The sequence below is a fragment of the Pogona vitticeps genome, chromosome 12, assembly GCF_051106095.1.
Source record: "Pogona vitticeps strain Pit_001003342236 chromosome 12, PviZW2.1, whole genome shotgun sequence".
NCBI lineage: Eukaryota > Metazoa > Chordata > Lepidosauria > Squamata > Agamidae > Pogona > Pogona vitticeps.
The window spans coordinates 1,281,367-1,304,502 of record NC_135794.1 but is presented as its reverse complement, the minus strand read 5'-3'; the positions used below and the strand labels follow the sequence as shown (position 1 = coordinate 1,304,502).

At 45.8% G+C, this 23,136-nt stretch overlaps 1 protein-coding gene across 27 annotated transcripts in view; it reads left to right on the top strand.

Annotated features, from left to right (window-relative positions):
* Window positions 1-20,167, top strand: part of TPM1 (tropomyosin 1) — a 31,964-nt gene extending 11,797 nt beyond the window's left edge. For 4 of the 27 annotated variants that reach the window (XM_020784764.3, XM_072982035.2, XM_020784762.3 and 1 more), the window contains 7 exons: window positions 1,541-1,674; window positions 2,740-2,857; window positions 4,225-4,295; window positions 5,423-5,498; window positions 7,318-7,380; window positions 8,567-8,636; window positions 19,113-20,167. In XM_020784764.3, coding sequence (XP_020640423.1) covers window positions 1,541-1,674; window positions 2,740-2,857; window positions 4,225-4,295; window positions 5,423-5,498; window positions 7,318-7,380; window positions 8,567-8,636; window positions 19,113-19,195 — 615 coding nt within the window. In that variant the 3' untranslated portion in view covers window positions 19,196-20,167. Of the gene's footprint in view, window positions 1-1,540; window positions 1,675-2,739; window positions 2,858-4,224; window positions 4,296-4,672; window positions 4,749-5,422; window positions 5,499-7,317; window positions 7,381-8,566; window positions 8,637-10,466; window positions 10,553-13,938; window positions 14,196-17,711 lie in introns of those variants that run through there. The other 23 variants (XM_072982039.2, XM_072982041.2, XM_072982044.2 and 20 more) reach the window with 12 other exon arrangements.
* The last annotated feature ends 2,969 nt before the right edge of the window (window positions 20,168-23,136 follow it).

Here is a 23,136-nt window from a genome sequence, read left to right as displayed (position 1 = left end):
TTAAAAATAAAATCATCTTTGGCTTAAGGAAGCCAGGATTTTTGGCAGAGTTTTTGCATTCATCTGATTTCTAAGCAGCCGCCCACTCTGTAAAGAATGAAGTTTTTTTTTAAAGTGGTATTACATAAGGCCATGATTTAATGGACTAGGCGGCCATCCTAAGTTCATTTGCTCACGAGGAAGCCCTATTCAGATTTAATACGGGGGAGCACCAGGAAAGCAAAATCGCATCTCACTCCCTCTTTCGGGAATGCAGTCTTCCAGGTGAATAGGAACCAACCTCTAGTTCATGCGGGGACACACCTACTGTGTACACATTCAGGGCAAGGAAACCAGAGAGGGAGGGGATGTGAGCATTCCAGAATAGGGCCACTAACCTGGATTGTGCTGCTGGGGTGGTGCATCTGCTTGGCCCACCCTTTTGTGTTAAAAAAAAAGCAGATCGTAGTAAGAATGCTTGTTGAGGGGGGGGGAGGCTGGAGGGAGCGAAATGCCTCTTAAAGTGAACTGGCCTGGTTTCTCTCTCTTTCCAAGCTTCCTCTCCACGAAGACGTCCTAGAACTGGCCATTTTACGGTTGTCTGGAAATGGCTAGCTGCTTTTATGGGTTCCATCTGATGACTGCATGCCGGCCTCCCATCTTTTAAGGCAGCCCAGGTTCCCTGTTGGGTGTTGGCAGCAGCAGGACGGGCAGAGCGGATTCTTGCTTGCCATCGGAAAGATGTCAGAACTTCCTACCGTAACAGGGAAAAACAGGAGATTCATGATAGGCCTTGTAAGGCAGTGGAGCATTCAGTGGTTTGCAACCGATCAGCTGCCTTAAGGCGTAGGTTCTTAACCTGTGGTCCACAGACCTCCGGCCGGCCACCGTGTCCTCAACAGGGAGGAGTTTTGCAAAGGCTGGAAGAAAAGTTATAATGATATTTTGCAGTTAAAATAGAAAGAAGGAAAGGAAATGTAGAGGGAATACTTCTTTCTCCCTCCTCTCCCAATTGGAAGACCTTTCATGAGAAACTTTAAAGAAATATCTGAGACATGTTAGGGTTTTAAATCTTGAGTTAAGTCTTGATGGCCCATGGGAACAAAAGAGATGTTTAAAGGGGGGGGTATGTGGTAAAGAAAAGGTTAAGAACAGGTGATCAAAGTATATATATATATATATATATATATATATATATATATATATATATATATATATATATATATATATATATATATATATATATATATATATATATATAACTGTGTACACACAGAGCCCATTAACTGAATGCCATTTGGTTGCATCAGAAGGAGACTGAGTTGAGAAGTGTTTTGCAGGCAATAAAGAGTAAAGGAGAAGATCGGAGGCTTCCTCTGTGCCGCCACCCTTGCTTTCTCTTCTGGGTTCAAGCCCTCTTCGTTGTCCCGTTGTCATAACCACAAACCTGCCCCACCTTTCGTGGGCCCTTCGTCTGCTCTGTCCAAGCCCTGCACGTCCCGGGAACCTTTCACGCGCCCTGGAAAAGCGACTGACATCTTTGCTTCCTTCCCACCGCTAGGCTGAGAGCGATGTGGCTTCCCTGAACAGGCGTATCCAGCTGGTTGAGGAGGAGCTGGATCGTGCCCAGGAGCGTCTGGCAACTGCTCTGCAGAAACTGGAGGAGGCTGAAAAGGCAGCTGATGAGAGCGAAAGGTGGGGAACCAGCCTAATCCAAAGTCCACCCCTTTTGCCATCAAAAAGGAGGCAGAGTTTGACCCTTGATGTCGGTTGTCAGAGTCCGGCTTTGCTCCCCCTGGGTTGGACAACTCTTTTAGCTGGCCTGCTGGCTGGGGGATTTCAGAGTTGTAGGCAATAAAGGTAACCCTTCCAAGGCTTCACCCCATGTGAGTGAATGGTGGCCATTCAGTTGGACGGAACAGTTTGCGCACCCTCTACGTGAGGATTAGGTTTTTCCCATTGCAGCCTCAGTTCTTTCCAAATGAAGTGTTTGCCTGTTTTCTGCCTTGTGCCTGGAGAGGAACCTGCTCTAGTTTGCCCCATACCAGTGAATGGCAGCCATTGTGAGCTGAGTCAAACCAAGCCAGCCATAATCTGTAGAGTCTGCTCATCAGGCACCTATGCCCTTGCGTTCTATTTTCTAGATGTGACTTGAGTTCTTTGTGTGTGCATGTGTTATGTACCAGGTCAATCTTGTAGCTTACACAGGTGAGAAAAGGTAATGCTACATGCAGTGTCTGTCTTTCGAAGTCTCTCACTGTAACATGAAGGGAACATGCAGGAGTGTCGGTGTTTTGGTTACAGCATGGGACTAGGTGCAGACTGCTGCTTGAAAGAATGAATTTATTAGTTTATTTATCCAATCAATTGATCTACCACCCATCTGGCGTAAGGCTACTTTGGGTGGTTTACAACAATAAACAAGCATAACTCCATGAAAGCACACTCAACTGAAAAAAAAAATCATTTTAGAAATGGATTAATGAATGAATGAATGAATGAATGAATGAATGAATGAATGAATGAATGAACGAATCTTCCAGGTATTGAAAATAAGTAGACCTCAGCTACAGAAACCTTCCAGGCCCAGTTAAATGAATGAAGGTCAAAATTGGGTACATGCAAAACAGGACGAACTCTGCACACTGGCATGTTGGTTGCAAATTTCAGAGGGGTTGCAGAAATTATAATATGTGCAGCTGGGAGCCTTTGCTGATTCCTGGGCTGGTTCCAACGTTATGTGCATTTGTGGTTTTCCAGAGGAATGAAGGTCATTGAGAGCAGGGCCCTGAAGGATGAAGAGAAGATGGAGATCCAGGAGATTCAGCTCAAAGAGGCCAAACACATTGCTGAGGACGCCGACCGCAAGTATGAAGAGGTGAGTCCTGCAGGAGCGCATGGGTTGGTAGGGCTGCCGTTCTCGGGCAGGAGAAAGAAAGACACTGGATCAAGGGCCTCCAGGAACCCTGGAGGTTTGGTCTGTTGCCATGATGGCTGCTCAGTGTTGAGGGTTTCGATGGAGAACAGGCAGCCGAGAAAGCGTTTGGGTCACAGAACCGTCATCTAGCAAGTGTAACAAGATTTTGTTAACACTTTTCAGGGGAGGGATAAACAAGTCCTGGGGCATATGAGAAAATCTGCTGTCAACCAGGTGCTTAACCCCAAATTCCTGTAAAGGCGGCTGCAGAATTTATTTCTCTCTTGGTAGGTTTTGAAATGTTGTCCCTTCTGCTTCCCCGTTGTTGGCTTTCCACGGAAGGCCCCGTGGGGACGCTGGGGTCTCAAAAAGTTTGGGTGGGCGCATCATCTTGATGAAATCCTCAGTTTGGCCAACGAAGGCAGCTGTCTACATCCTGCCAAACTTTCCTTCTGCCCCACATGGCTTAAGGTTGTCGGAAAGGCACTTTCCCTGTTCTGCCACGGCCCTGTGTTAATCTCTGCAGGGCGCTCTGTCCCAGCAGAATCTGTCGGGTCCTGAGAAAAAAGGAAAGGTGGCGTGTGTGGCTGGTTTTGGATGTGGTTGCTCCCGTTTTGAGGATTTCTGCTTGTACGAGGGGTCATGAAAATAGAGTTGGAGAAAAGACTCAGTTATATTCTGTTACGCTCCAAACACAGTGTCTCCTGACTATGGTAGAGCTGGAGATCTTGGGGCGGGGGGGGGGAGAGCCTTTTTTGGACTACAACTCCTAGAATCCCCAGGCATCATGGCCATGCTGACCATGTGAGTTGTTGTCCAGAATAAATTTCCCAAACTCTGAAGGTTGAAGACTGAACGTTTCCCCAGCTTGGTCAGTAAGAGCCGGCAGAGGTTAGATGCCAACTCAGTGTGTGGGTAGGTGGATGCTTCCCCTAATTATTCAGTGGGAGGGGATTTGTTCCATGTTTCCTTATATGCCCTTCCCTGTAGAAAAGGTGGGTATTTCGAGTCATTTTAAGCCACTCTCGCTTGCCTTGAGCCCAAAGGCTTTTAGAGTATTTTGTACATTCCGGAGACTGTATCAAAGGTTATTCTTTTAGCCTTCTTCACCTGTGTGGTGGCAACTAAATTAATTGGTTCCCACACACACACTCGTGGCAATATGTCATTCGTAGTTCCAGACCAGATTACTCATCCCAGTTAGAGCAGCCCCACTGAGTAAGTTAAAGAATGTTGATCAACATTACGGCACATCCCGGACCATGGAAAACATTGCACGCTCCGTGACCCTTTTTTTTTCCTCCTTCGGTTTTCCCTGCTCACATTAGGTGGCTCGTAAACTGGTGATCATTGAGAGCGACCTGGAGCGCGCTGAGGAACGGGCCGAGCTCTCAGAAAGGTAGGGGAACCGCTGCCATCCCATAATGCTTGGGCTTTTAACAGTTCTGGTTTCTGTGCGGCAAGCATGTTAACATCGGGCAGGAGACGAGCGAGGAGCTCAACGCTGTGAGGAGCGCATTTCCTGTGGCCAACAGAGCTTGCTTAGGCACCCCTCACGAAAGGGGGGGACGCTTGCGTGTGTCTGCACATGTGCTGGATGTGGCAGGGGGCGCGCGCCTACTGCCTGCGTGCTTTGTGTGGTGGTACAGCTGTGTTTACCCTTGGGGAGGCAGGAAGTGTTTCTTACATTTGGTTTGGGGGTCACTACATGCTTTGGGACGCGCTCACTGATTTTTGTGAATGGCTCTTGTGCATTTTTCATGTGTTCACTAACAGCCAAGTCCGGCAGCTGGAGGAGCAGCTAAGGATAATGGATCAAACGTTGAAAGCATTAATGGCTGCAGAGGAGAAGGTACTGGAGCTAAATCCACGTCTGCACCCGCGAACGAAATGATCCAGGTTTAGCCGCAGCCCCTGCTCTTCTGCCTCCTCTCCTAACCAGCTTGTTGTAGACACCTGTTAGCAGTAGTGGCTAGATTTTTTCCCTGGTGGCCTTTTCTTTCCCCCCCCCTTTTTATTTTCCTTCTCCAATTGACTTGAGTGGCTCCTTTTAGTCTCTGGCATGAATGCGTGGCTGGTTTAAGCCTATTTTGCAGCCGACGGAGCCCATAAAAGAAGCTGAACTCCTTGAGATAGTTCAAAAATGTTTTGTGGAAGAGATTTTAAATCATGCTTGCTAACCTGCTTCGTGTCTGCCCTTTTCCATCCAAAGAGGGGGACGTGTTGATTTTTTCAGCAAAGGCCTTTCTTAAGGCCACTGATTCCTACATGACAAAGCTGAGATAATCAAGATCATAACAAATCGGCTGTTTTGCACAATTTAAGGTTAAATTTAAATTAGGAGCACTAGATTTGACTTACTTTTCCCATCTCAGGTGGGTTCAGCTACTTTCCAGGCCTTTTCTCTATCTCTGAGTCAGTTTTCATTTTTTTTATCTCTCCATCTTTTCTCCCTCTCTTTTTTCCCCTTTTTGCTTGATTGATCTTCCTCCTGCCTCTTTTCCTGCCTCCACTCCAAAATAATAGCAAATGTGCTGAACTTGAAGAGGAGTTGAAAACGGTGACCAACAACCTGAGGTCTCTGGAAGCTCAGGCGGAGAAGGTATGGTCTAGGTGGGAGGGGCACCCTATGACCCAGTGGGGGGGGGTTCCGACCCCGGCCCCACCAGAAGTCTTGCTGACTCCATGGGGATCTTACTTCCCCACCAAGTCTGCGTGCTACTTACACCTGAGGGTTCTAATGTCTTGTTCCGCCGATGAATTCCTTAAAACGACCTCCTATTCCCATGGAATGAATGCAGCATGCGTTGAGAAAAGAAGGCTGAGGAGGGATAGGAGAGCCCTCTTCAAAGACTTGAAAGGCAGTCCCACAGAGGAGGGGCAGGATCTGTTCTCGGTCCTCCCAGAGGGCAGGACATCCAATAATGGGCTCAAGTGACCGGATGCCAGGTGTAGATTGAATATCGGGAAAAACTTCCTAACTGTTAGAGCAGTACGACAATGGAACCAAAGACCTCAAGGGAAGGTGGCGAGCGCTCCAATGCTGGAGGCCGTCAAGAGAAAATTAGACAACCATCCACCAGATCTGCTTTGATCTGGGTTCATATCTTGAGGCAGAGGGTTGGACGAATAGCCAAATCGATAGTAGAGGGCCCCTTCCAACTCCGTGATGCCACGATTCTACGCTCTCGAGCCTTGTCCAGACAGGCTGGCTCCGCAGACTCTCTCTTCCAAAAATATGGTGTCTTGTTAAAGATCCTAATAACACGGATTTTAGGTTTTGACTTCGGAACTCCGGTGCATTTTGGCCTTTGCCTTTTATGACTCCAGAATTTTAAAATGATCCATAAGGCAAGTTTCTGACAGCAAGAGTCCTGTGCCTTGTAAGGCCAGTTTCTGCCCAGTATTTTCTGGAGACGAGGTAGATTTCCCAGTCCTTTGTATAGTCCCCTTTTTCAGTTCAGGGCCCCACTCCCCATAAAGTACACATGAGGAGGTACCTCGTGGGCCAGTTCAGCTGTTGTGCAAAACCACGCCGGCTGTCCCACAAACGTTGGCTCTCTTTTTAACAATTGGAGATCAATAGTCCCCCTGCCTTTTCTGGCACGCTTAATCCTTAGGATAAGGTAATTCAAGGCAGTTGGGAGAAATGACCCGAAATCACGACGCATCTCTCCAGCTGTTTCGTGCTTATTATTTAGTTACGTTTATATCTCAGTTTTCCTGCAGTGAGCTCAAAACATGGCGTATGGCCCTCTTTTTCATTTTATTCTCACAACATCCCTGTGAAATGGGTCGGGCTGATATGACTGTGCCCACGTTCACCCCACAAGCTTAAGTGCCAAGAAGGGATTTGAACCCAGGTCTCAAACCACAGTCCCGGCCCTCTTAACCACAGTCCACCAGGCCGGCTCTCTGTTTGACAGCTATGAATTCTAGTGCTCTAACCGTGTAATTCTCGGCACGATATAGGTGGGGGCTGTTTTTGCCCTGCCCAGGGTCACTTAATCCAGTGGTCCCCAACCTTGGACCTCCAGATGTTCTTGGACTTCAACTCCCAGAAATCCTGGCCAGCAGAGATGGTAGTGAAGGCTTCTGGGAGTTGTAGTCCAAGAACATCTGGAGGCCCAAGGTTGGGGACCACTGACTTAATCCATGCATACAGTTGCCGCCTTAGGGCACCTAAGAGGTGTGAGAGAGTATAAGCCGTCTGAAGCTTTATGGAGAGTTTCCAGGTCGGTCCGGTGAGGGTTGCCCGCTTATTCCTGCCCCGGAATTTAGCTGGAGGGCTCCTGGGCAGACATTTTCAGCGGGCTTCTCATGAAGGATTGTAAGAAGAGCAGAGGCTGAATGAGGAGACCGAGGGTGGAAAGAGGGAGCCCCAAAGGCTGACGTCTTCTCTCGCTCGATTTGGTTTCCAGTATTCGCAGAAGGAGGACAAGTATGAAGAGGAAATCAAGATCCTGACTGACAAACTGAAAGAGGTAAAAGAGCGATGAGTTTGGGAACACACCCAAGAGTGTGAACTGATGCCGAAACCCACGTCAGAGGGCTTGGCCGTGGGACACGAAGAGTGATCCGTCCCGCTCGGTGTGTTGGGAGAGGCGCTGCTTTGTACCGGGATGGTGCTTTGATTTTGGACGGGGTTTGTTCCCTCGGGAGGGGAAGAGCCCTGGAGGGCAGGGGAAAGGAGTTGGAATCGAGGTGGGGTCCCTTTTTTTTTAAAGATCTGGCTTAGAAACCGTCAACTCTCAGGTCGGGGCCCGGTTGGCGAGGGGATTCTGGGGGACCTGCAGGCGCCCCACCTCCAAGGTGGCTTTTTCTGGGCTGTCAGGGCTTGGATTGGCCTGCCTTGGCTTGATATGCAGACATGGGAAAGGCAAGATAGGAGGATGCTGGTGGCCGAGTCATTCCCGCTTCTGGCAGCCCTTCTTGGCTCCAAGACGCCATTGTCCTCGGATCACCTTTGGCCCGTCTTCTCGTTTATTTATTCTGTTTCTATCCCACCTTTTCTCCATTGAGCTTGGGGCTGTGTGGGTGGCTCTGTGTCCATATTATCCGCACAACAGCCCTGTGGGGTGAGTCAGGAGGAGGAGGAGGAGGAGGAGGGGCAATAAGCCCAAGCCCCACCCAGCAGGGTTGATGCCCCACTGGGGATTTGAACCCAAGCCTGTGAACTTCTAATTCAGCACACCAACCGGTCTACCATGCTGCCTGCTTTCCATGAGCTGCTGTCCCTTTTATATCCCTTGCTCGCTCTCCAGATAAGAGAGAGAGATTGAGCAGTGTGGGGTTTAGGCACCTGGCTGTGGAGCCAGAGGTTGGGAGTTCAGTTCCCCGCTGGGGCCTCCTTGGCAGGGGCTGGACTAGATGATCTCTGGGTCTCCTTCCAGCTCTGCAGTTCTTGGATTATTGTTATAACACGGTTGACTTAAGAGCCTGGGGCTGTTCAGTGGGTTGCTTTCACCATTTCTGTGGAGGTGCCCACTGTATTTTTGGACTGATTATTTTATATGGAATGACCTTTTCTACCTCTGTGCAAATGGGAGTGGGAGGGGGGGTGAGAAAAAACTCACCCTCCACATTTTTCTGGTGCTTTCGTTCCTCCACTTTCTTTGACACCTCTCTCTGTGTGTGTGTGTGTGTGCCTTTCTCTCCTTTTCACTCCAGGCTGAGACTCGAGCTGAGTTTGCAGAGAGATCAGTAACCAAGCTGGAGAAGAGCATTGATGACTTAGAAGGTAGGGTTTCAACCCCCCCCCCCCCCCCGGACGGCTTTCCTTGCTAACCTGAACGCCTGGTTAGCTGACGCTCAAGGTGTTGCTGTTTTGAATTGCAATTCCCAGTATTTATTTTTTAGTAATTTTTTTAAAAATTAACTTCTCCAGTTCTGGGGAGATAACTGCTTATCTAGGACCGACGGACGGTATTATAATAGTTGTAACTCAGTGTGGGTAAATGTCTGTTAGAGCTTAGCGGTAAAACTCTCTTCAAAAATAAAGCCAATATCAAATATCTGAAAATAGGACTGTATACATTTTATCATGAGCCTAAGGTGGAGGTGGTTTGGCGGGTTTTTTGTTTTGCCTTTTGCTCTTTTAATTTCTGCCTCATTTCCCCTTTCCTTGTTTCAATGCCCTAAAGCTTTCTCTCTGCATGTATCGAAAACTCCTCTGGAATATCCCATTGCTCCAAAATAAACAAGGCAGAGAGGAAATACTGAAAATGCCTGGAGTTCTTTGGCTGAAAATATCAGCCGAGGGAAACGTGGCTTTCGCTCCAGTTAAGCGACTGTAATTTTCTCTAATTTTCTGATGGCAATAAGTTAAAGGTCAGGCTGACTTAATTTGTCAAGGATGTTAAAAGCATTGTTTATGGGTTCCTGAGCAGCCTTTTTATTAATATTTAGCTGTTGACTCTGTTGTGATATGCCATGTGAAGTGTGCTGCCATGAGGGCTGTTTGACACAGCTACAAAATCTGGGGAAGGCAAGACAAGGATTTTGGGAAGAGGCTGAGAAAATGTTGTCTTGGGTGACACACACACGGGTGTTTCAGATAGAAACCTGTCAACAGAAATTGGCCCTTTTTCTGAGTTTGGGTCAGCCGACAGCCTAGTTTTAGCGAGGCTATAATATCACATCGGAGCGTTATTGCTTCAGATGGCTGGAGAGCAGACGTGATATAAATGGCCCTCTGCACTAAGGAAACCAAGTGACCTTGGCCGATTAAAAATGGTGGGTCAAACGAGATGATCCAGATGGCTCCTCCCGATCCGGTGCTTTGTGCTTTTGAGCAATCAGACGTGCCGACGGCGCTCAGGCGCAAGGGGGGACCTCCCAGCGACCCTTCACAAAAGAGAGCCAGATGATACGCAAGCGACAGGAAGCGAGAAACCCTCAGGTTGGGACAGTCAGATTGCTTTTCAGCACTGCAGGATTTCCGCTTTCCAACAACCGGCTGTCTGTATGGTATGGTTTCACTCTGACCTGCTCAGGAGAGGGTCAGGTCTCAATGGGCAGGAAATTATTTTGTCCAAAGAGAGCACCTTGTCACAGGATCTAGGCTCCTGGCCCTCTTGTTCAGAATCGATACATGCCAGACCTGGGTTTCCAGATTCCAGGACGGGCTAGCATCCTACAAAAGAGTCGTAGCTTTGCGAGTCACCCGAATTCCTCCTGAACCAGGCGCTTTGCAGAAAGACGCCTTTGGGGCCGACGGTGTTTTGCCAAACATCTTGGATACCCGGGTGCTTAGAACTCTAGTATCTTCAGGGTTGGAGGTCCCGTAAAGGCCAAAGAGAATTTCTGTGTTTATTTACTCATTTCCTGGCTGTGCTTGCCATTGTGATGTTTTTCTCTGCGTCCGGCGATTCCATTATCCGAGTGCCTTCCGAATCGGTTTGACTTCTCTCTGTTCTGTTTTTGTTTATTTCACTCTTTTCCCCTGGCCACGCTGCTTCCTCCTGCGCACACTTTTCCCTCCTCGTTGTGGTGATTTCCGGATGGTGCTTCCTTCCCCTCGGTCACTGCCTCTTCCTCACACTCCCGCACCTCACTGGGTGACCCTTAGATGAGCTGTATGCTCAGAAACTCAAGTACAAAGCCATCAGCGAGGAGCTGGACCACGCCCTCAACGATATGACCTCCATGTAAACTGCCCCTCCGTTTTCTGCCTGCGCCTGTTCTGGATTGCACAGCCGACCTTTGCCGATGGTGCTTGCCCACTCTTTAACACAGGGGTGATAACTCCACAGCCTGGTGCTGGATTTGTTTTTTTTTTTTTTTAATTATTTTATTTTTACAACCTGATCTTTTAAAATCTCCCACTTTAAAAAAAGGTTCTAGTCCTCATGGCCTTGAAACACTTTTCGTTCAGCCAAGGGAGAAAAATACTGAGCAAATTTCAGAACCAGAAACCTGAAAGAACAGGATTTTTAAAAACCTCTCTCTTCTAATAACATGCACCTCCCTTTTGTCTCTGCAAGGGGCACAAGACAGTGTTCTTGTCTTATAAAGGGGTCCTAAATCTTCTGTGGGGTTTCACGGTTGTGCCCTGGGATTCTTGCTGCCAAATAAGGGCTGTGTCTCTTGTGTCACCAGGGCTTTGAAACTTTTCCGTCACATTAAAGAGTGGGCAAGCCTTTTGCCTGAATATATGAATTGTGTTATATTTTTGCAAGGTTTATTTTTACCTAAACTCCTCTTCATTTCCCCCCCCTCCTTTCTTCCTGCTCCTTTGAGTTGTGCTTTGATTCTTCCCTTCCAGTTGTCCTTCTGTCCCAACATTTCTACAATTCTTTTTCCTGGAGCTAAAACAATGTCTTACAATGGTAGCTCCTAAACTTGTTTACTGGGAAATTAACTGTATCAGATAAAAAGGATTTGTTTTCCGGGTAAAATATAAGTTTAGCTTTACACAGTCGTTACTCTGTGAAGTTTTTAAACTATTTAAAGAAGATAGTCAGTTATTCATTTATGCCCATTTTAAATATCTTTCTGCTTAACGTTTTGACTGAGGTTTGGTACAGCTCATGTTCTTCAGCCCCTATTCCTTCGAAAGTAATAGAGAATGATGGAGAGGGTTGTTGAGACTTTACTGGAGTGGTATGACCCTCTCTAACTAGCCATCAGGTCCCTCTGTAGTGCCCATTCCAACAGACGCTGAATTTTCACAAGATTCTGCTTTTGGATAAGTGCACTTATGAGACTCCAGGGGCGATGCTGGGCTATTTAAGAACTCTTTCCACTTAGGAAATGAGCACAAATTGTTCTAGGCTGGCTTTCTCCCTGATGGAAATAGCTTTTCTCAATGGTGGGATTTCTTACAGAGGTGGTACCTTCCACCATGCAGTCCCCACCTGTGTTTGCAAAGCCCCAGGAGGGTCATGCCATGTGATTTTCAGAATCTGAAGATCAGTTTTGGGTTCCCCCAGAAATCAATGGAATTAGGATAAGATGTTTCTCATTGTTTTCTCCCCAGTTACTTTAAGGTGGGCAGTCACGGATGCCGATTTTGGTGCTCTAAATCTGTGGTTCCCAACCTAGGGGCCCCAGATGGTCTTGGACTGAAATTCCCAGAAGCCTTCACTTACGAGGCCATGATTTCTGGGAGTTGTAGTCCAAGAACATTTGTGGTTCCCAGGTTGGGAACCACTGCTTTAAATCCTCCTCTTCCATGATCTGTGATTTTTTTCCCCGTCTACATAGTTTTCGTTCCATGACTGTTTCCCAGTGACAAGTACCCAAGAAATGTTGGACAGAGGTCAACTCTTAATGTCATGATAACCTTAAAACTCTTGCTAGCACTTGGTAACCATATGGTGTGTTAACTCGTATTTAGAAAAACAACCAAAGGAAGGGAGAACATATAGAACTCTTCCCAAAGTGAACAGCTCTATATTGTACAGAAAGTGATGTAATTTCTGCACATTGACAGCTGTTTTATAACCCAACTTGGGTTAGAGTTTCTAATATGTTTTGCACATGCCAAAGCAGTTTGCAAAACAAAAAATATTCCAAAAAAAAGTGTGCCGTTTTGCAATATACTTTTTGTTTTGCCTTTGGATTCTGTTTGTTGTGATCTAAACTTACCTGTTTTTGCAGGTTTTGATCCTCTAACCTTCCTTAGAAGCCCTCTGTCATTCATTTAACCTCCTCGTGACCATTGTGTGAGAGCTTTTCATTTCAGAACAAAACCCAGGTTGTGTTTTTTGCCTGCACGTGGTGGTAGCTTGTGATGAGATGGAGTTAGAGGTTGCCACCAGATAAGAGGAGAAGGCAGTTTGGAAAGATAAGCATTGGGGGAGAGTCCCTCTGGGAAGGTGCAGAAATATTCACGGCTTTCTCTCCTGTGTTGGAAGTGGTTTGCAAAAAGGGAGAGAACAGAAGTTAAGATGCTTTTGCCTGGGAAGGCCAAATAGCCACATAAATGAGGTTATTGCTTTAACGTAGAACCTTTTGATTTTCTGAACCATATATACAAATCAACTCTCTGAAATAAGCTGGGAAGAGAGTAAAGTAAGGAGCCATGCTCTGGTCCTCAAACGAGTCTCCTGTGAGTGTTTCCAAAATCTGCCCTGTGTGCCAGAGTTGTTGAAATAACCTGCCTCTTTCTCTCGGCCACTCTCTCCAGCCGATACGGATGGTCTTTTCTCTACACCTCACCTGGTTATAACCAGAGGTTCAAAAATGTTTTTTTGCTTGGGGAAAGGACACATGCTCTGTTCTGGCCCCGCGGCCACCTTGTTTGGCTGCCAGCAGTTCTGAGAGTTTATCAGCCAGGGACGCCAGCCTCCAAAGCCCTGCCGATAACCCCAGTTGCTCTTAAATTGTGGGTGCAGGAGAACAGCCACTAGGCTGCAAGGAGCTGAAGTCATGGTACCGCTAAAGGTGGCTTCTGTGTCTCCTGCCTTTAGGGGAGGTTGCCCGTTGTGTCTCTGTATGGGCTTTCCAGGGTTGCTTCCTCCAAGTCAGGGGGCCCTGTCTCGAAACCTCACACAGAGACAGGGGCGGCCCTTGTCCCTCAAAATCCTGATACCTAGACTGAGCCTTTTGCCCCTTGAGGTCAAAATGTAGCTTTGACGTTGATGGGTTGGGGCCAACAGTGGTGGTCGAAAGAGGACTCAGGTTGGCTCTGGGTGAAATGTTACAGTCTTTCTGGAGCTTGGAAAAGTTCTCTTTTTTTGGATGTGACGTTCCAGCCTCTTACCTCCCTCTCTCAGCCAGCTTGTTTGGAGTTGGCATTTTGGGGGAGGGGAGAGTTTGGAGTTGTTATTTTTTAAAAAAAGGGCGACTTTTCCAAGCACGATGGTTCTTGACCCACCTTGCCAAAGTGGATGAGGAGAATGGGCACAGAGGTGGCTGGTGGAGCAGCCCTTCCGTGCCTCAGAGACAGGGGTGCCTGTGTTTTTGGGAGTCTACGGAAGGAAGGTTTTATTTCTCTGTCCTCTGGCCTCTCTACCCTCCTCTTCAGACCCTCTTTTCCCATCTCTTTCCCTCTCCATGATGCTATTTTCATTCCCTGTTTCTTTATCTTCATACAGATAAGTGTCTTTGCTTCGCTTCTCCAAAGACCTCTCCCGTCACGCTGGACAAACCACCTTTTCCGAGCTGCTGGCTGTTTCTCAGTTCATTGCCCTCCCGCCCTCTCGCCTCTCCCTTCCGCCTTTTCTCCTCCTCGCTCTCGCTCGCAGGACGTGGGACTCTTTCCCCCCCCCTCTTTCCCTTCCTTCCTGTGCCTTTTCGACTGTACAGAAACACTCCAACTTTCGATGTAAAATAAAAACCCACACAAATCCCACGGTGTAAGCTGTATCTGTTTTGCTGTTCCTTTTGGCCTTTTATTTATTTCCACCCTTTCGTGTATGAATAAAATGAAAAAAAAAAAAGAAATCTGCTTGCTTGCCACTTAGGGCTCTATTCTCATTTTTTTTGTTTTGCCTGTCTCTTTGGTTGAGTTTTCTTTCACTGTCTCTGCATCTCATTTCACACACTTTTCTGTCTAAAATACAAACAACGCAAAACCTGACATTTGTACCCATTTTGGTGCACGGGAAGTTAGACAAGACACCCCTTGCCTTTTGGAAACAAACCGTTTCCTTCACTGGCTCAGCCTTGCTCTTAAAACAACCCGTTGAACGTCTTTAGGCTGGATTGTAAACAAACATCTGGAAACCGTTGAGTGTCAGAAGTAAGGACCGCATTAACTTTGAAACAGAAAATGCCACCGTAAATGGGCTTTTGTGTGATTGCCTGTAGGGGGTTTGGTTTGGGGGCAGAGGTCCATTCAAAAGAGGAGGCTGGAGATATGTGAAGAAATGTCATGTTTCTGGGCACTCACCCACCCCATCTTCATAGCTGAGCCTTCAATTAGGGGAATATTGACTCCTCACAGTCCAAGATCATGTTTTGTTCTGGACTTCTCCTCGTCCTCACTCAGTTAGGCTTTGCCTTGGGTGTAGACGGATTGGGGACGTTCAGATACTGCTCAAGTCACTCGTTAAAGAGTCACCAAGGGGCCTAATTTGTTTGTGAGCCGTGTTTTCCCCAGTATGGCCACATACTTCCCGGGATGCAAAATCCTTGCGTCGGTCTGCATTTGCAGGGTTACCTCAGGAGAACCTTGTGCCTCTTGTTCCTGTGAGCAATCAGATGCAAGAGTGGACATCTTATTGTCCCCGTCAGGATGACTGGAGCCCTGATTTAATTTTATCTTATTTATTTGAGGCCTAATTTATGTGGTCATTTAATTATTTTAAATTACACTGCCAGCGAGTGTATAATCAGCAAGAAACATGGGCGGTGCCTGTGTGCAGAGTCGTAGCGCAGAAGGTACAACAGAAAAGGAGAAAGGATAAGCAACGGAGAGCAGAGCCCACTGATGCTAGGGCTTGTTTATAAAACCAGGGTGAGGTAGTGGTCGGTGTTTCCGTTGCTGATCAGCTGGAACGGAAAGCTCAGCTGGCAGGCAGGTACCGTATTTTTCGCACCATAAGACGCACTTTTTTCCCACAAAACGGGGGTGGAAAGTCTGTGCGTCTTATGGAGCGAAGAAAACAGATTATATTTTCCTGTTTTCTTCTCCTAAAAAATTGGTGCGTCTTATGGAGAGGTGCGTCTCATGGAGCGAAAAATACGGTATATCCTGTCTCACCTTTTCCCCATGTTGGATATTCCAAAACAGCTCTCAGTTGTTTGTTCCATCATTCCTAAGATTGCTCCAGATTAAACTCACAGCATTCAGTACAACTAATTAATTACATGTACCTATAGCTCTGTGCACGTAGTAAAAAAGGAGAGACGGGCCGTTGCAAACAAAAACAGACACAGGAAGCCAACTGCAAATGTGGAAAAGCAACATGTGATTGAAATAAGGCAGGATCGCGGACTAGTTAGGGTAATAAAATGTTCCCACGGTGCAGAACCAGATGTTAATGTAAGCGATACAGCTATTGCTGTATTGAGAGATTATAATTTTATAAAATTGACTTGCTGACAAAATTCCAACTTCATAAACCATTTGTATATTGTAAAGGCAAATATGACAGGTAACTTGATTTTTGTCAGAAAGTAAAGAACTATATCTACTCAGAAGGTAGCCTAAATGAGGTGTATTTGTGTGTAAGAGTACACAGGCTTTCAGCCAAAGAATGCAGTCCCGTATTTCTTTTTTAAGTTTTTTTTAATTTTATTTAATTAAAATATAACAAAACACAAGGCTGTTACTCATCAGAATTGTATTTGCTAACTTGAGAATTTGTATTCTTGAGCTCAGTGAGACTTACACCTGAGTAGACATGTACAGGATTTCATTCTAAGTGTCGGGTGTATCATTGAGATTTCTTCTGTAGTTAATGACTATGCCTAAATTATCAGTCCCACCGTCTTTTCACATGACAAATTCGTTATTCCACTAAACCATTCCTTGACTCTAGAGTAGGGGGAGGTCATGTGGATTGGGGCACCCCAAAATGGTTTTGTGGTTGGGCCACTTTGCCCCATTTTTAAAAGGCCTCCCTCAACAATGAGAATAGGGGTGATTTTCCCTCTGAACTCAGGGGAATATTCCATAAAGAGGCTTTGGGTAGCTCTCTGTCCAGAAAAACAGTCAAAGGGACCACTCTGTACTCAGCCATCCGGTTCCACCATAAAAAGAACGAGCGTCCGAGCCCTCGGGTAACCCATCTTTTCCAGCGGTCATTCATGGCGGTTCCAAACGTACGATTTCGTTGGGAAACTGCCAGTAATGCCATTGTTCGTTAAGTTAATTGGGGCAAGGAAACCTTTGGCTCAGTCACCCACTCAAGTCTGCTCTCTCTTGTAATGATGATCTCCAGGATGATGATGGTGGTGGTGGTGATGAATCTAGGGATTTTAAGCACACGTCCCTTGGAACAAAGCAGAATTGACTCAGCGGGAATGTGTCCTGAGAAATGGGGTAGTGTCTTTGTGATGGTCAGAATGGGTGGTGATGGTTTGAGAACTGGTTTTGCAAAATCCACAAGCTGTAAATAAAATTCAGCTGGGGCTGCTGTGGAGTGGGGAGAAAGGCTGAGCAGATATCGGGGGGGGGTGAATCTTGGTTTAGGCATAGGGAACTTGAAGTAGGGGGTTGTGCAAATATGTGACATAGAAGTACGGAGATCTGATTTGGTAATGTTTAGATTTGTTTTTCTGTGTCCCGTGGGTGCTACCCACGGAATTCGATCCCAAACCTCATGCTCGGAGTGGAGGAAATTTCCCTTCTCTCTTTTGGAGCGGGGGAGAACATGGTCAGAATCCCCCGACCTCTAACATGGGAAGAACTGTCTCAAAAAGTAACTTTCCCCCAAGCTCTGGTGTCCTTACACCGCCACCCCTGCAGACGTGAGTGGGAGTCCATAGAACCGTAGAGTCAAATGACCCCCCGAGGTCATCTAGTTGAGCCCCCTGCTGATACAGGAAGTCGGGCACCTGGCACATCCCTGACTTTTCAGATGGCTTTTCCATGAAAAAGAGCCCACCGCCCTCTGAGGTCCGTGTATGAACAATCACTTTCTTCCGTTGGCGTCAGAACTCATCCAGTCAACCACCTTCGGGCGTGCAGGTTTCTCTTATTCTAAAATTTTCTTCTGCAACAAGGTCTACCTCCTAACATGGTATGCTCCTGCGAGGTTTTTGGGGTAGAGATTTCCTCACTCATCCAAAGCCATTTCTACTGACTTGCCTGTACCGTGTGACTTCTTAATTTCTTTCTGGCTGTCTCTCTCCCTCTCTAACCGTTTTCTTCCTTCTGCCTTTTTCTCTTTTCTTCTAACCTGCTTGCCCGACCGTACAGACCAGCTCTACCGGCAGCTTGAGCAAAACCGTCGTCTCACTAACGAACTAAAGTTGGCCCTGAATGAGGATTAAGCTTTAGGACGAATCCACTCTTTCTAATGAATATGGTTTAAGGCTCATTTCATACTGAACGTACCCAAGGGACCTCTGCAGGATTTAGAAGAAGGATCTGCTGTCAGTTAGGAGGAAATTGACTTTGGAAAGTTTTAAATTTCCGCGATCCATTGTTTTCTGTGTGTAAGATATTTCCTTCCCTGCTTTGAGACCGAGACTGCTCTTGGCAATAATTTAAAGCACACACAACCAAGCTGACTGTTTCTTTATGTGCAAAGTTCCACCCCATAATTGGAGAAAGGAGAAAAACCTGAAACCCATGCCTTTGTTTTGTTTTTTTAATCCCCAATTTGAGTTGGTTAGAATGTCATCTGAGCTGGTTTGTGTTTAAAATTTAAACATGTCTTATGAATCTTGGGTTTTTTTTTAAAAAAAGAGGCCTTTTGCATGTTTTAAATCCAGTACCCCATATAAGCAGCTTTCCTGTCGACAATCTCTGTCAGTTCAGAGGTACACTGACGTTGTGGTAAAAATGCTTGGTTGTTTGTGGTTCTGAGCCCGTTTTTGTGTGTGCAGTGTCTCTAAAGTGTGGTTCACGTCTGTGTTGCATGTGACATGAAAACTAACTATTATGACATGTCTGGGGGTGTGTGGATTTGTTTCTGTTTTGTTCTGTTGGTTGCGCTGCAAGAAGATGACTGGGGTTTTCCCAGTCAAAAAGTGGGTTTATTTTCTACCGCCTCCATTTTCTGCTCGTCAGATTTCAGCGGGGTAAATTTCTTTCTGAAATCCTTCTGCTCAGCAGCTTTAAGAACATATTTAAATTTTTTCCAGGTTTTGTCTGGAATTAACTCTCTTGACATCTTTTTTTGCCTTAAAAGAGAGAAAGGGTTGCTGAAAGTATTTTTAGTTTTTGTCTGCGCCTATAGTAATTTTGTGGTGCTAAATTTGTTTCTAAGATTCCCAAAACAAAACAAAAAAAGGTCAAGGTTTTTTTTTAAAAAAATAGCGGTTAAATGTAATAATACGAATGATAAACTCTTGTATTAAAAAAAAATCCTTGGGCTTATTCTGTTTAAGAATAATCCTTAAGGAAAAAATCCTTGTCACCTTAATTCTGCTACAAGCTGTACCTGCCCATTGAATTCAGGGGGTGCCCCACGGTTACGAGATGCTTTGCCCCTTTCGGTTTGCAAAAATGCAAAAATTATCTGGGCTGTCAAACCCAAGTACTGTATTTCACGATCATGGACACTTCGCTTGGCTTTCAAGCTGGTGTTTGCCTTTGAACAGTTAAAACAGATGCGTCCGAATGACCTTGTTTCGTTTTTCTAATCCACCACAGAGAAAGTGGCACATGCCAAAGAAGAAAACCTCAATATGCATCAAATGCTGGATCAAACTTTACTGGAGTTAAACAACATGTGAACACCTCCTTAACTGCGGCAACACCACTATCCGTTTTCTGTCAGTTGTTTTTTCTTTCTTTCTTTTTTTTTAAACACCTGCTTGCCATGAAATCCCCTGGAATGTGTCTTTATTATTTTCTCCCCACTTTGCCAGAATCACAAGACCATCTGCTGAACCCTAGGCACTGGATCCAGGGAAACACTGAGATCAGGGGGGGCGGGGGTTACGTATAGGTTAAAAATAGCATTTAGCCGTGCCATATTTCCGACTGAAAGTTTGCCTGCAAATTTTGTACCAACTTCAGTAGCATTCATGGAGTGCGATCCTGCAAATTTTGTACCAACTTCAGTAGCATTCATGGAGTGCGATCCTCGTTGAGGAAGGGGCTACAGAACGAAGCTTCAATCGGTGCTGCTGAATTATCCCGTCAAACAAAAATTAAAAACCCAGGAGAGGACCCAGGAAGAGGGGGGGGCGAGTGTTGATTGACACAAAAGGTGCTTATATGGTACTTAAATTTGCTATTTGGACAATTTAGGCAAGGCATGGATCTTTTTATTCCAGAGGTCTTCAGCTTTCCATGACTCAAAAACACGACAGACCTGGGGGGGGGGAACACCCCCTCACCCGCTCCTTGTGAACTGTTTTGATTATGAACGCCTGTGTTCAGAAATGGGTGCAATGTACAGCTTGCTACAAAATGCCAGGCAGCCTTTCTGGGTCTGTAAAGTTTATTCCGCGGCAACGTCTTAAAAGTTCCCCTCCACGCTCGGGAACAAGACCAAATGAATCTGGCTTTGAGGAATTCCAGCTTGTCTTCTGGTTTGGTCCAAAGCTGAAGGGAATCAAATAAATTTGCTATTTGTCACATGTCTGTTGAACACACTTTTGTTGTTGTTGTTTTGATCAGTTTTTGAGAATCATACCTGTATGTAAACATTGTATAATTGATAATGGAATAAAAACACACACTAGGACATTTTTTAAAAACCCGCTGCCTTTGTAGTGTTTTATTTTCTCTACCTTAAGGACTTCTTGCAATGGTTTGTGATTTTTCCCCCCATAGAAACAGAGCAACAGAGGCCATTATTGATCCAGTATCACATATCCTTGTAAAATGAGACACGAGTCGCAGCCTGACACGTCTGGTTAAGAAGGCAGCAATAGGGAAATACTGTACAGGCTTCCCACAAAAACGGAAGTTATGCAGAATTCCATCAAGAGTTCCCGTAATGTAATCTCTCTATATATCTTTTGAGCTTTGAGATGCTTTTCCAAATGTAACAGCCACACATGTTTACGTAATTTTGGTGGCCAGTTGCCTGGGCGCTCATTGCCTGCACTCATCCTTCTACCTCTAGGTATTTATTTATTTATTTATCTATTTATCTATTTATCTATTTATCTATCTATTTATTTATCTATCTATCTATTTATTTATTTATTTATTTATTTATTTATTTATTTATTTATTTATTTATTTATTTATATGATTTTTACCCCGCCCCTCTAGACCATGTCTACTCGGGGTGGCTTACAAAATAGAACAGTATAAAAATATATAAAATCATAAAATTACAATTACAATTTCAATTTAAAACAATTAATTTAAAGAGAGGATTACCAAGATGGAATAGCAAAGAAAAGAAAAAAGGAGAGGTTGTAGGTTGGCCAGTTGTGAGGTGGAGAAGGTCATAAGATGCAGAGTAGCCACATGGGTGGTAGCTGGAACATGTCTGGCCTAATCCAGCCACTTTTTGACTGTATTTAGCTTAAGTCTAGGCAAGGTGGATGCCATGTGTGGGCAGGGGAAAAAAGGATGACAGTCAATTGGCATTCCAGGTTTAAAGAAAGGGATATAAAATACAAAAATTGAGAAGAAGCAGATGCTGAGGAATGTAAATCAGTCAAATCTATAACCACAAATAGAGGTTTTACTGTTAAAGAGTTAGCCCCACATGCCTTACGACCAAGAGTGCAATGGCAGATCCCTGGAGACACACACTTGGCCTCTTCAGTTGCAAATACAGTGTACAGGGTCGTCAAAACGTACATCTGGAAGGGATACTAGAGGTCATCTAGTCCTGCCCCAGGCAATGCAGAACATCCACCGCTAAAGGACCAGGGGCGGATGGCTACCCAGCCTCTGGTGAAAATATCCAAAGAAGCAAAGCCCACCACCAACTTGGGGCGGTTTGTTCCGCGGTCAAATGGCTCTTACTCCAAGGTCGTAACATAGAGTTGGCATTTCCTGTCTTTTTGGTGCAACTCTTGGGGTTGAGGGGGAAGGGGGGGCAGGATAAGATGGCTGGTTGTTTGGCACAGCTTGGAAAAGTGGATTTTGCTCCCAGAAATGTAACTCACTCCCAGAAAAGTAACTCACTCAAGCTCTATTATTTGCACTCTGTATGAGAAAAATGTCTTGGAGCTAAGCTTGTGATGGATGATGGAAGTTCAAGACCTGAAGGTGAGCCAGACAACCGGGGGGGGGGGGGGGAGAAGTCTGTATAGGGGTGAAGCAGAGGAAGGAATGTTCTGTGCCGGTTAGAAGTGCAGCGCTCTGGATCAAAATCATAAAGCTGGCTGCAAACAAGGGGTTGTTTCATAAAAAACAGAAACGAAGGTAGGGCGCCAGGGAATCGTAGTGCAACTGATACTGTTACCATATGTAATCTGCCAAGTTTAAGTTCAGCTAAGTGAATCCAGGCATTCTATGGGATACAAATCCTGGCGCAGGATAAATGACTCTCCTTTATTGGGAAAATAGTAATGAGAATTAAAACAACAAATGCCAAAATGAATTCCACCTGCTCCGCACTGGATGGCACATCTGAAAATGGTTTGGTTTGGCTGCCGGCCTGGTGCGAGAGTTCAAAACTCCATTGGACACCCTGGTAGATACAGAAACGGGCTCCCTTCCATTTCCTGGTTACTGTGTAAATTTACAGCATATACTGTAGATGATTATCTATATGACAGATTTGCTCTCAAGTCTGAGCTTTCACCCTCTGCCCTTCCCCACACCCACAGCGTGGCTCTTAATTAGGCTGCTGAACATTTTAACAAGAAAAAGCCGCACGGGCCCAATCCACCAGAGCCTTCGATCCACCGGAGTCTTTGCTGCCTGTGGTTTCAAGGGGAGCTTCTCTGTGAACAAAGGGTTGGTGCAAATGTGGGTTCTCGCCATTTTGGAGCCTGCCTGGTAAATGGGGTCTATATAAGGCCATGAGCACCTTGTACACTGTAAATTAGCAATAGGCCCTCTGGGCAACGTCATCCGGTGTGGTGCTGAGAGGTGCCTGTCAGGGGCCTGCCATTTTAATACCCTGCAGGGCCCCTCTGGCTACTGTAGGCAATTAAAAGGGGACCTTCCACAGGGTGCCGGCCTCATACTTTTCATCCTGCAAAACTGACAATGCGAAATTTGGAGTTCAGGTCAATGCATGCCTTCACCCCAGACGTTGCTAGACATTTGTTTCTGTGCATGGAGCAAACAGCTGTTTTTCTCTGTTTACTTGAGGGTAAACTGATCTTTGGAGCGTGCAGTTGCTCCAGCAGGTACGGGAGGGCGGAGGCTCAGAAAGGAGCAGAAGTATAAAAAGTGAGGTTGAAGACACAGTAGTATGCATGTATTTTTAAAATAAAAAGAGCACGACCATTCATTTTTTAAAAAACCCACTATATTAAAAAAAACCCTTATATTAAAATAATGTGTACAATTTACATATTTGGAGATTTATTTGTACACGTATAGCTTTTTCACCTCTGCTGCATTAATTATAATTGTAGGCGGGCAGGTTTGCGGCTTGGACTACAGCTCCCAGAAGCCCCCCGGGCGCCAGGGGGAATTCTGGGAGCTTTAGCCTATCTACACCCTCCCTCCGCCTGCCTCCCCCGGCTCCGCTCGATGTGCTCGGGTTCCGCTCCCGCTGCCTGGCCACGGCGCTTCGTCCGGAAGC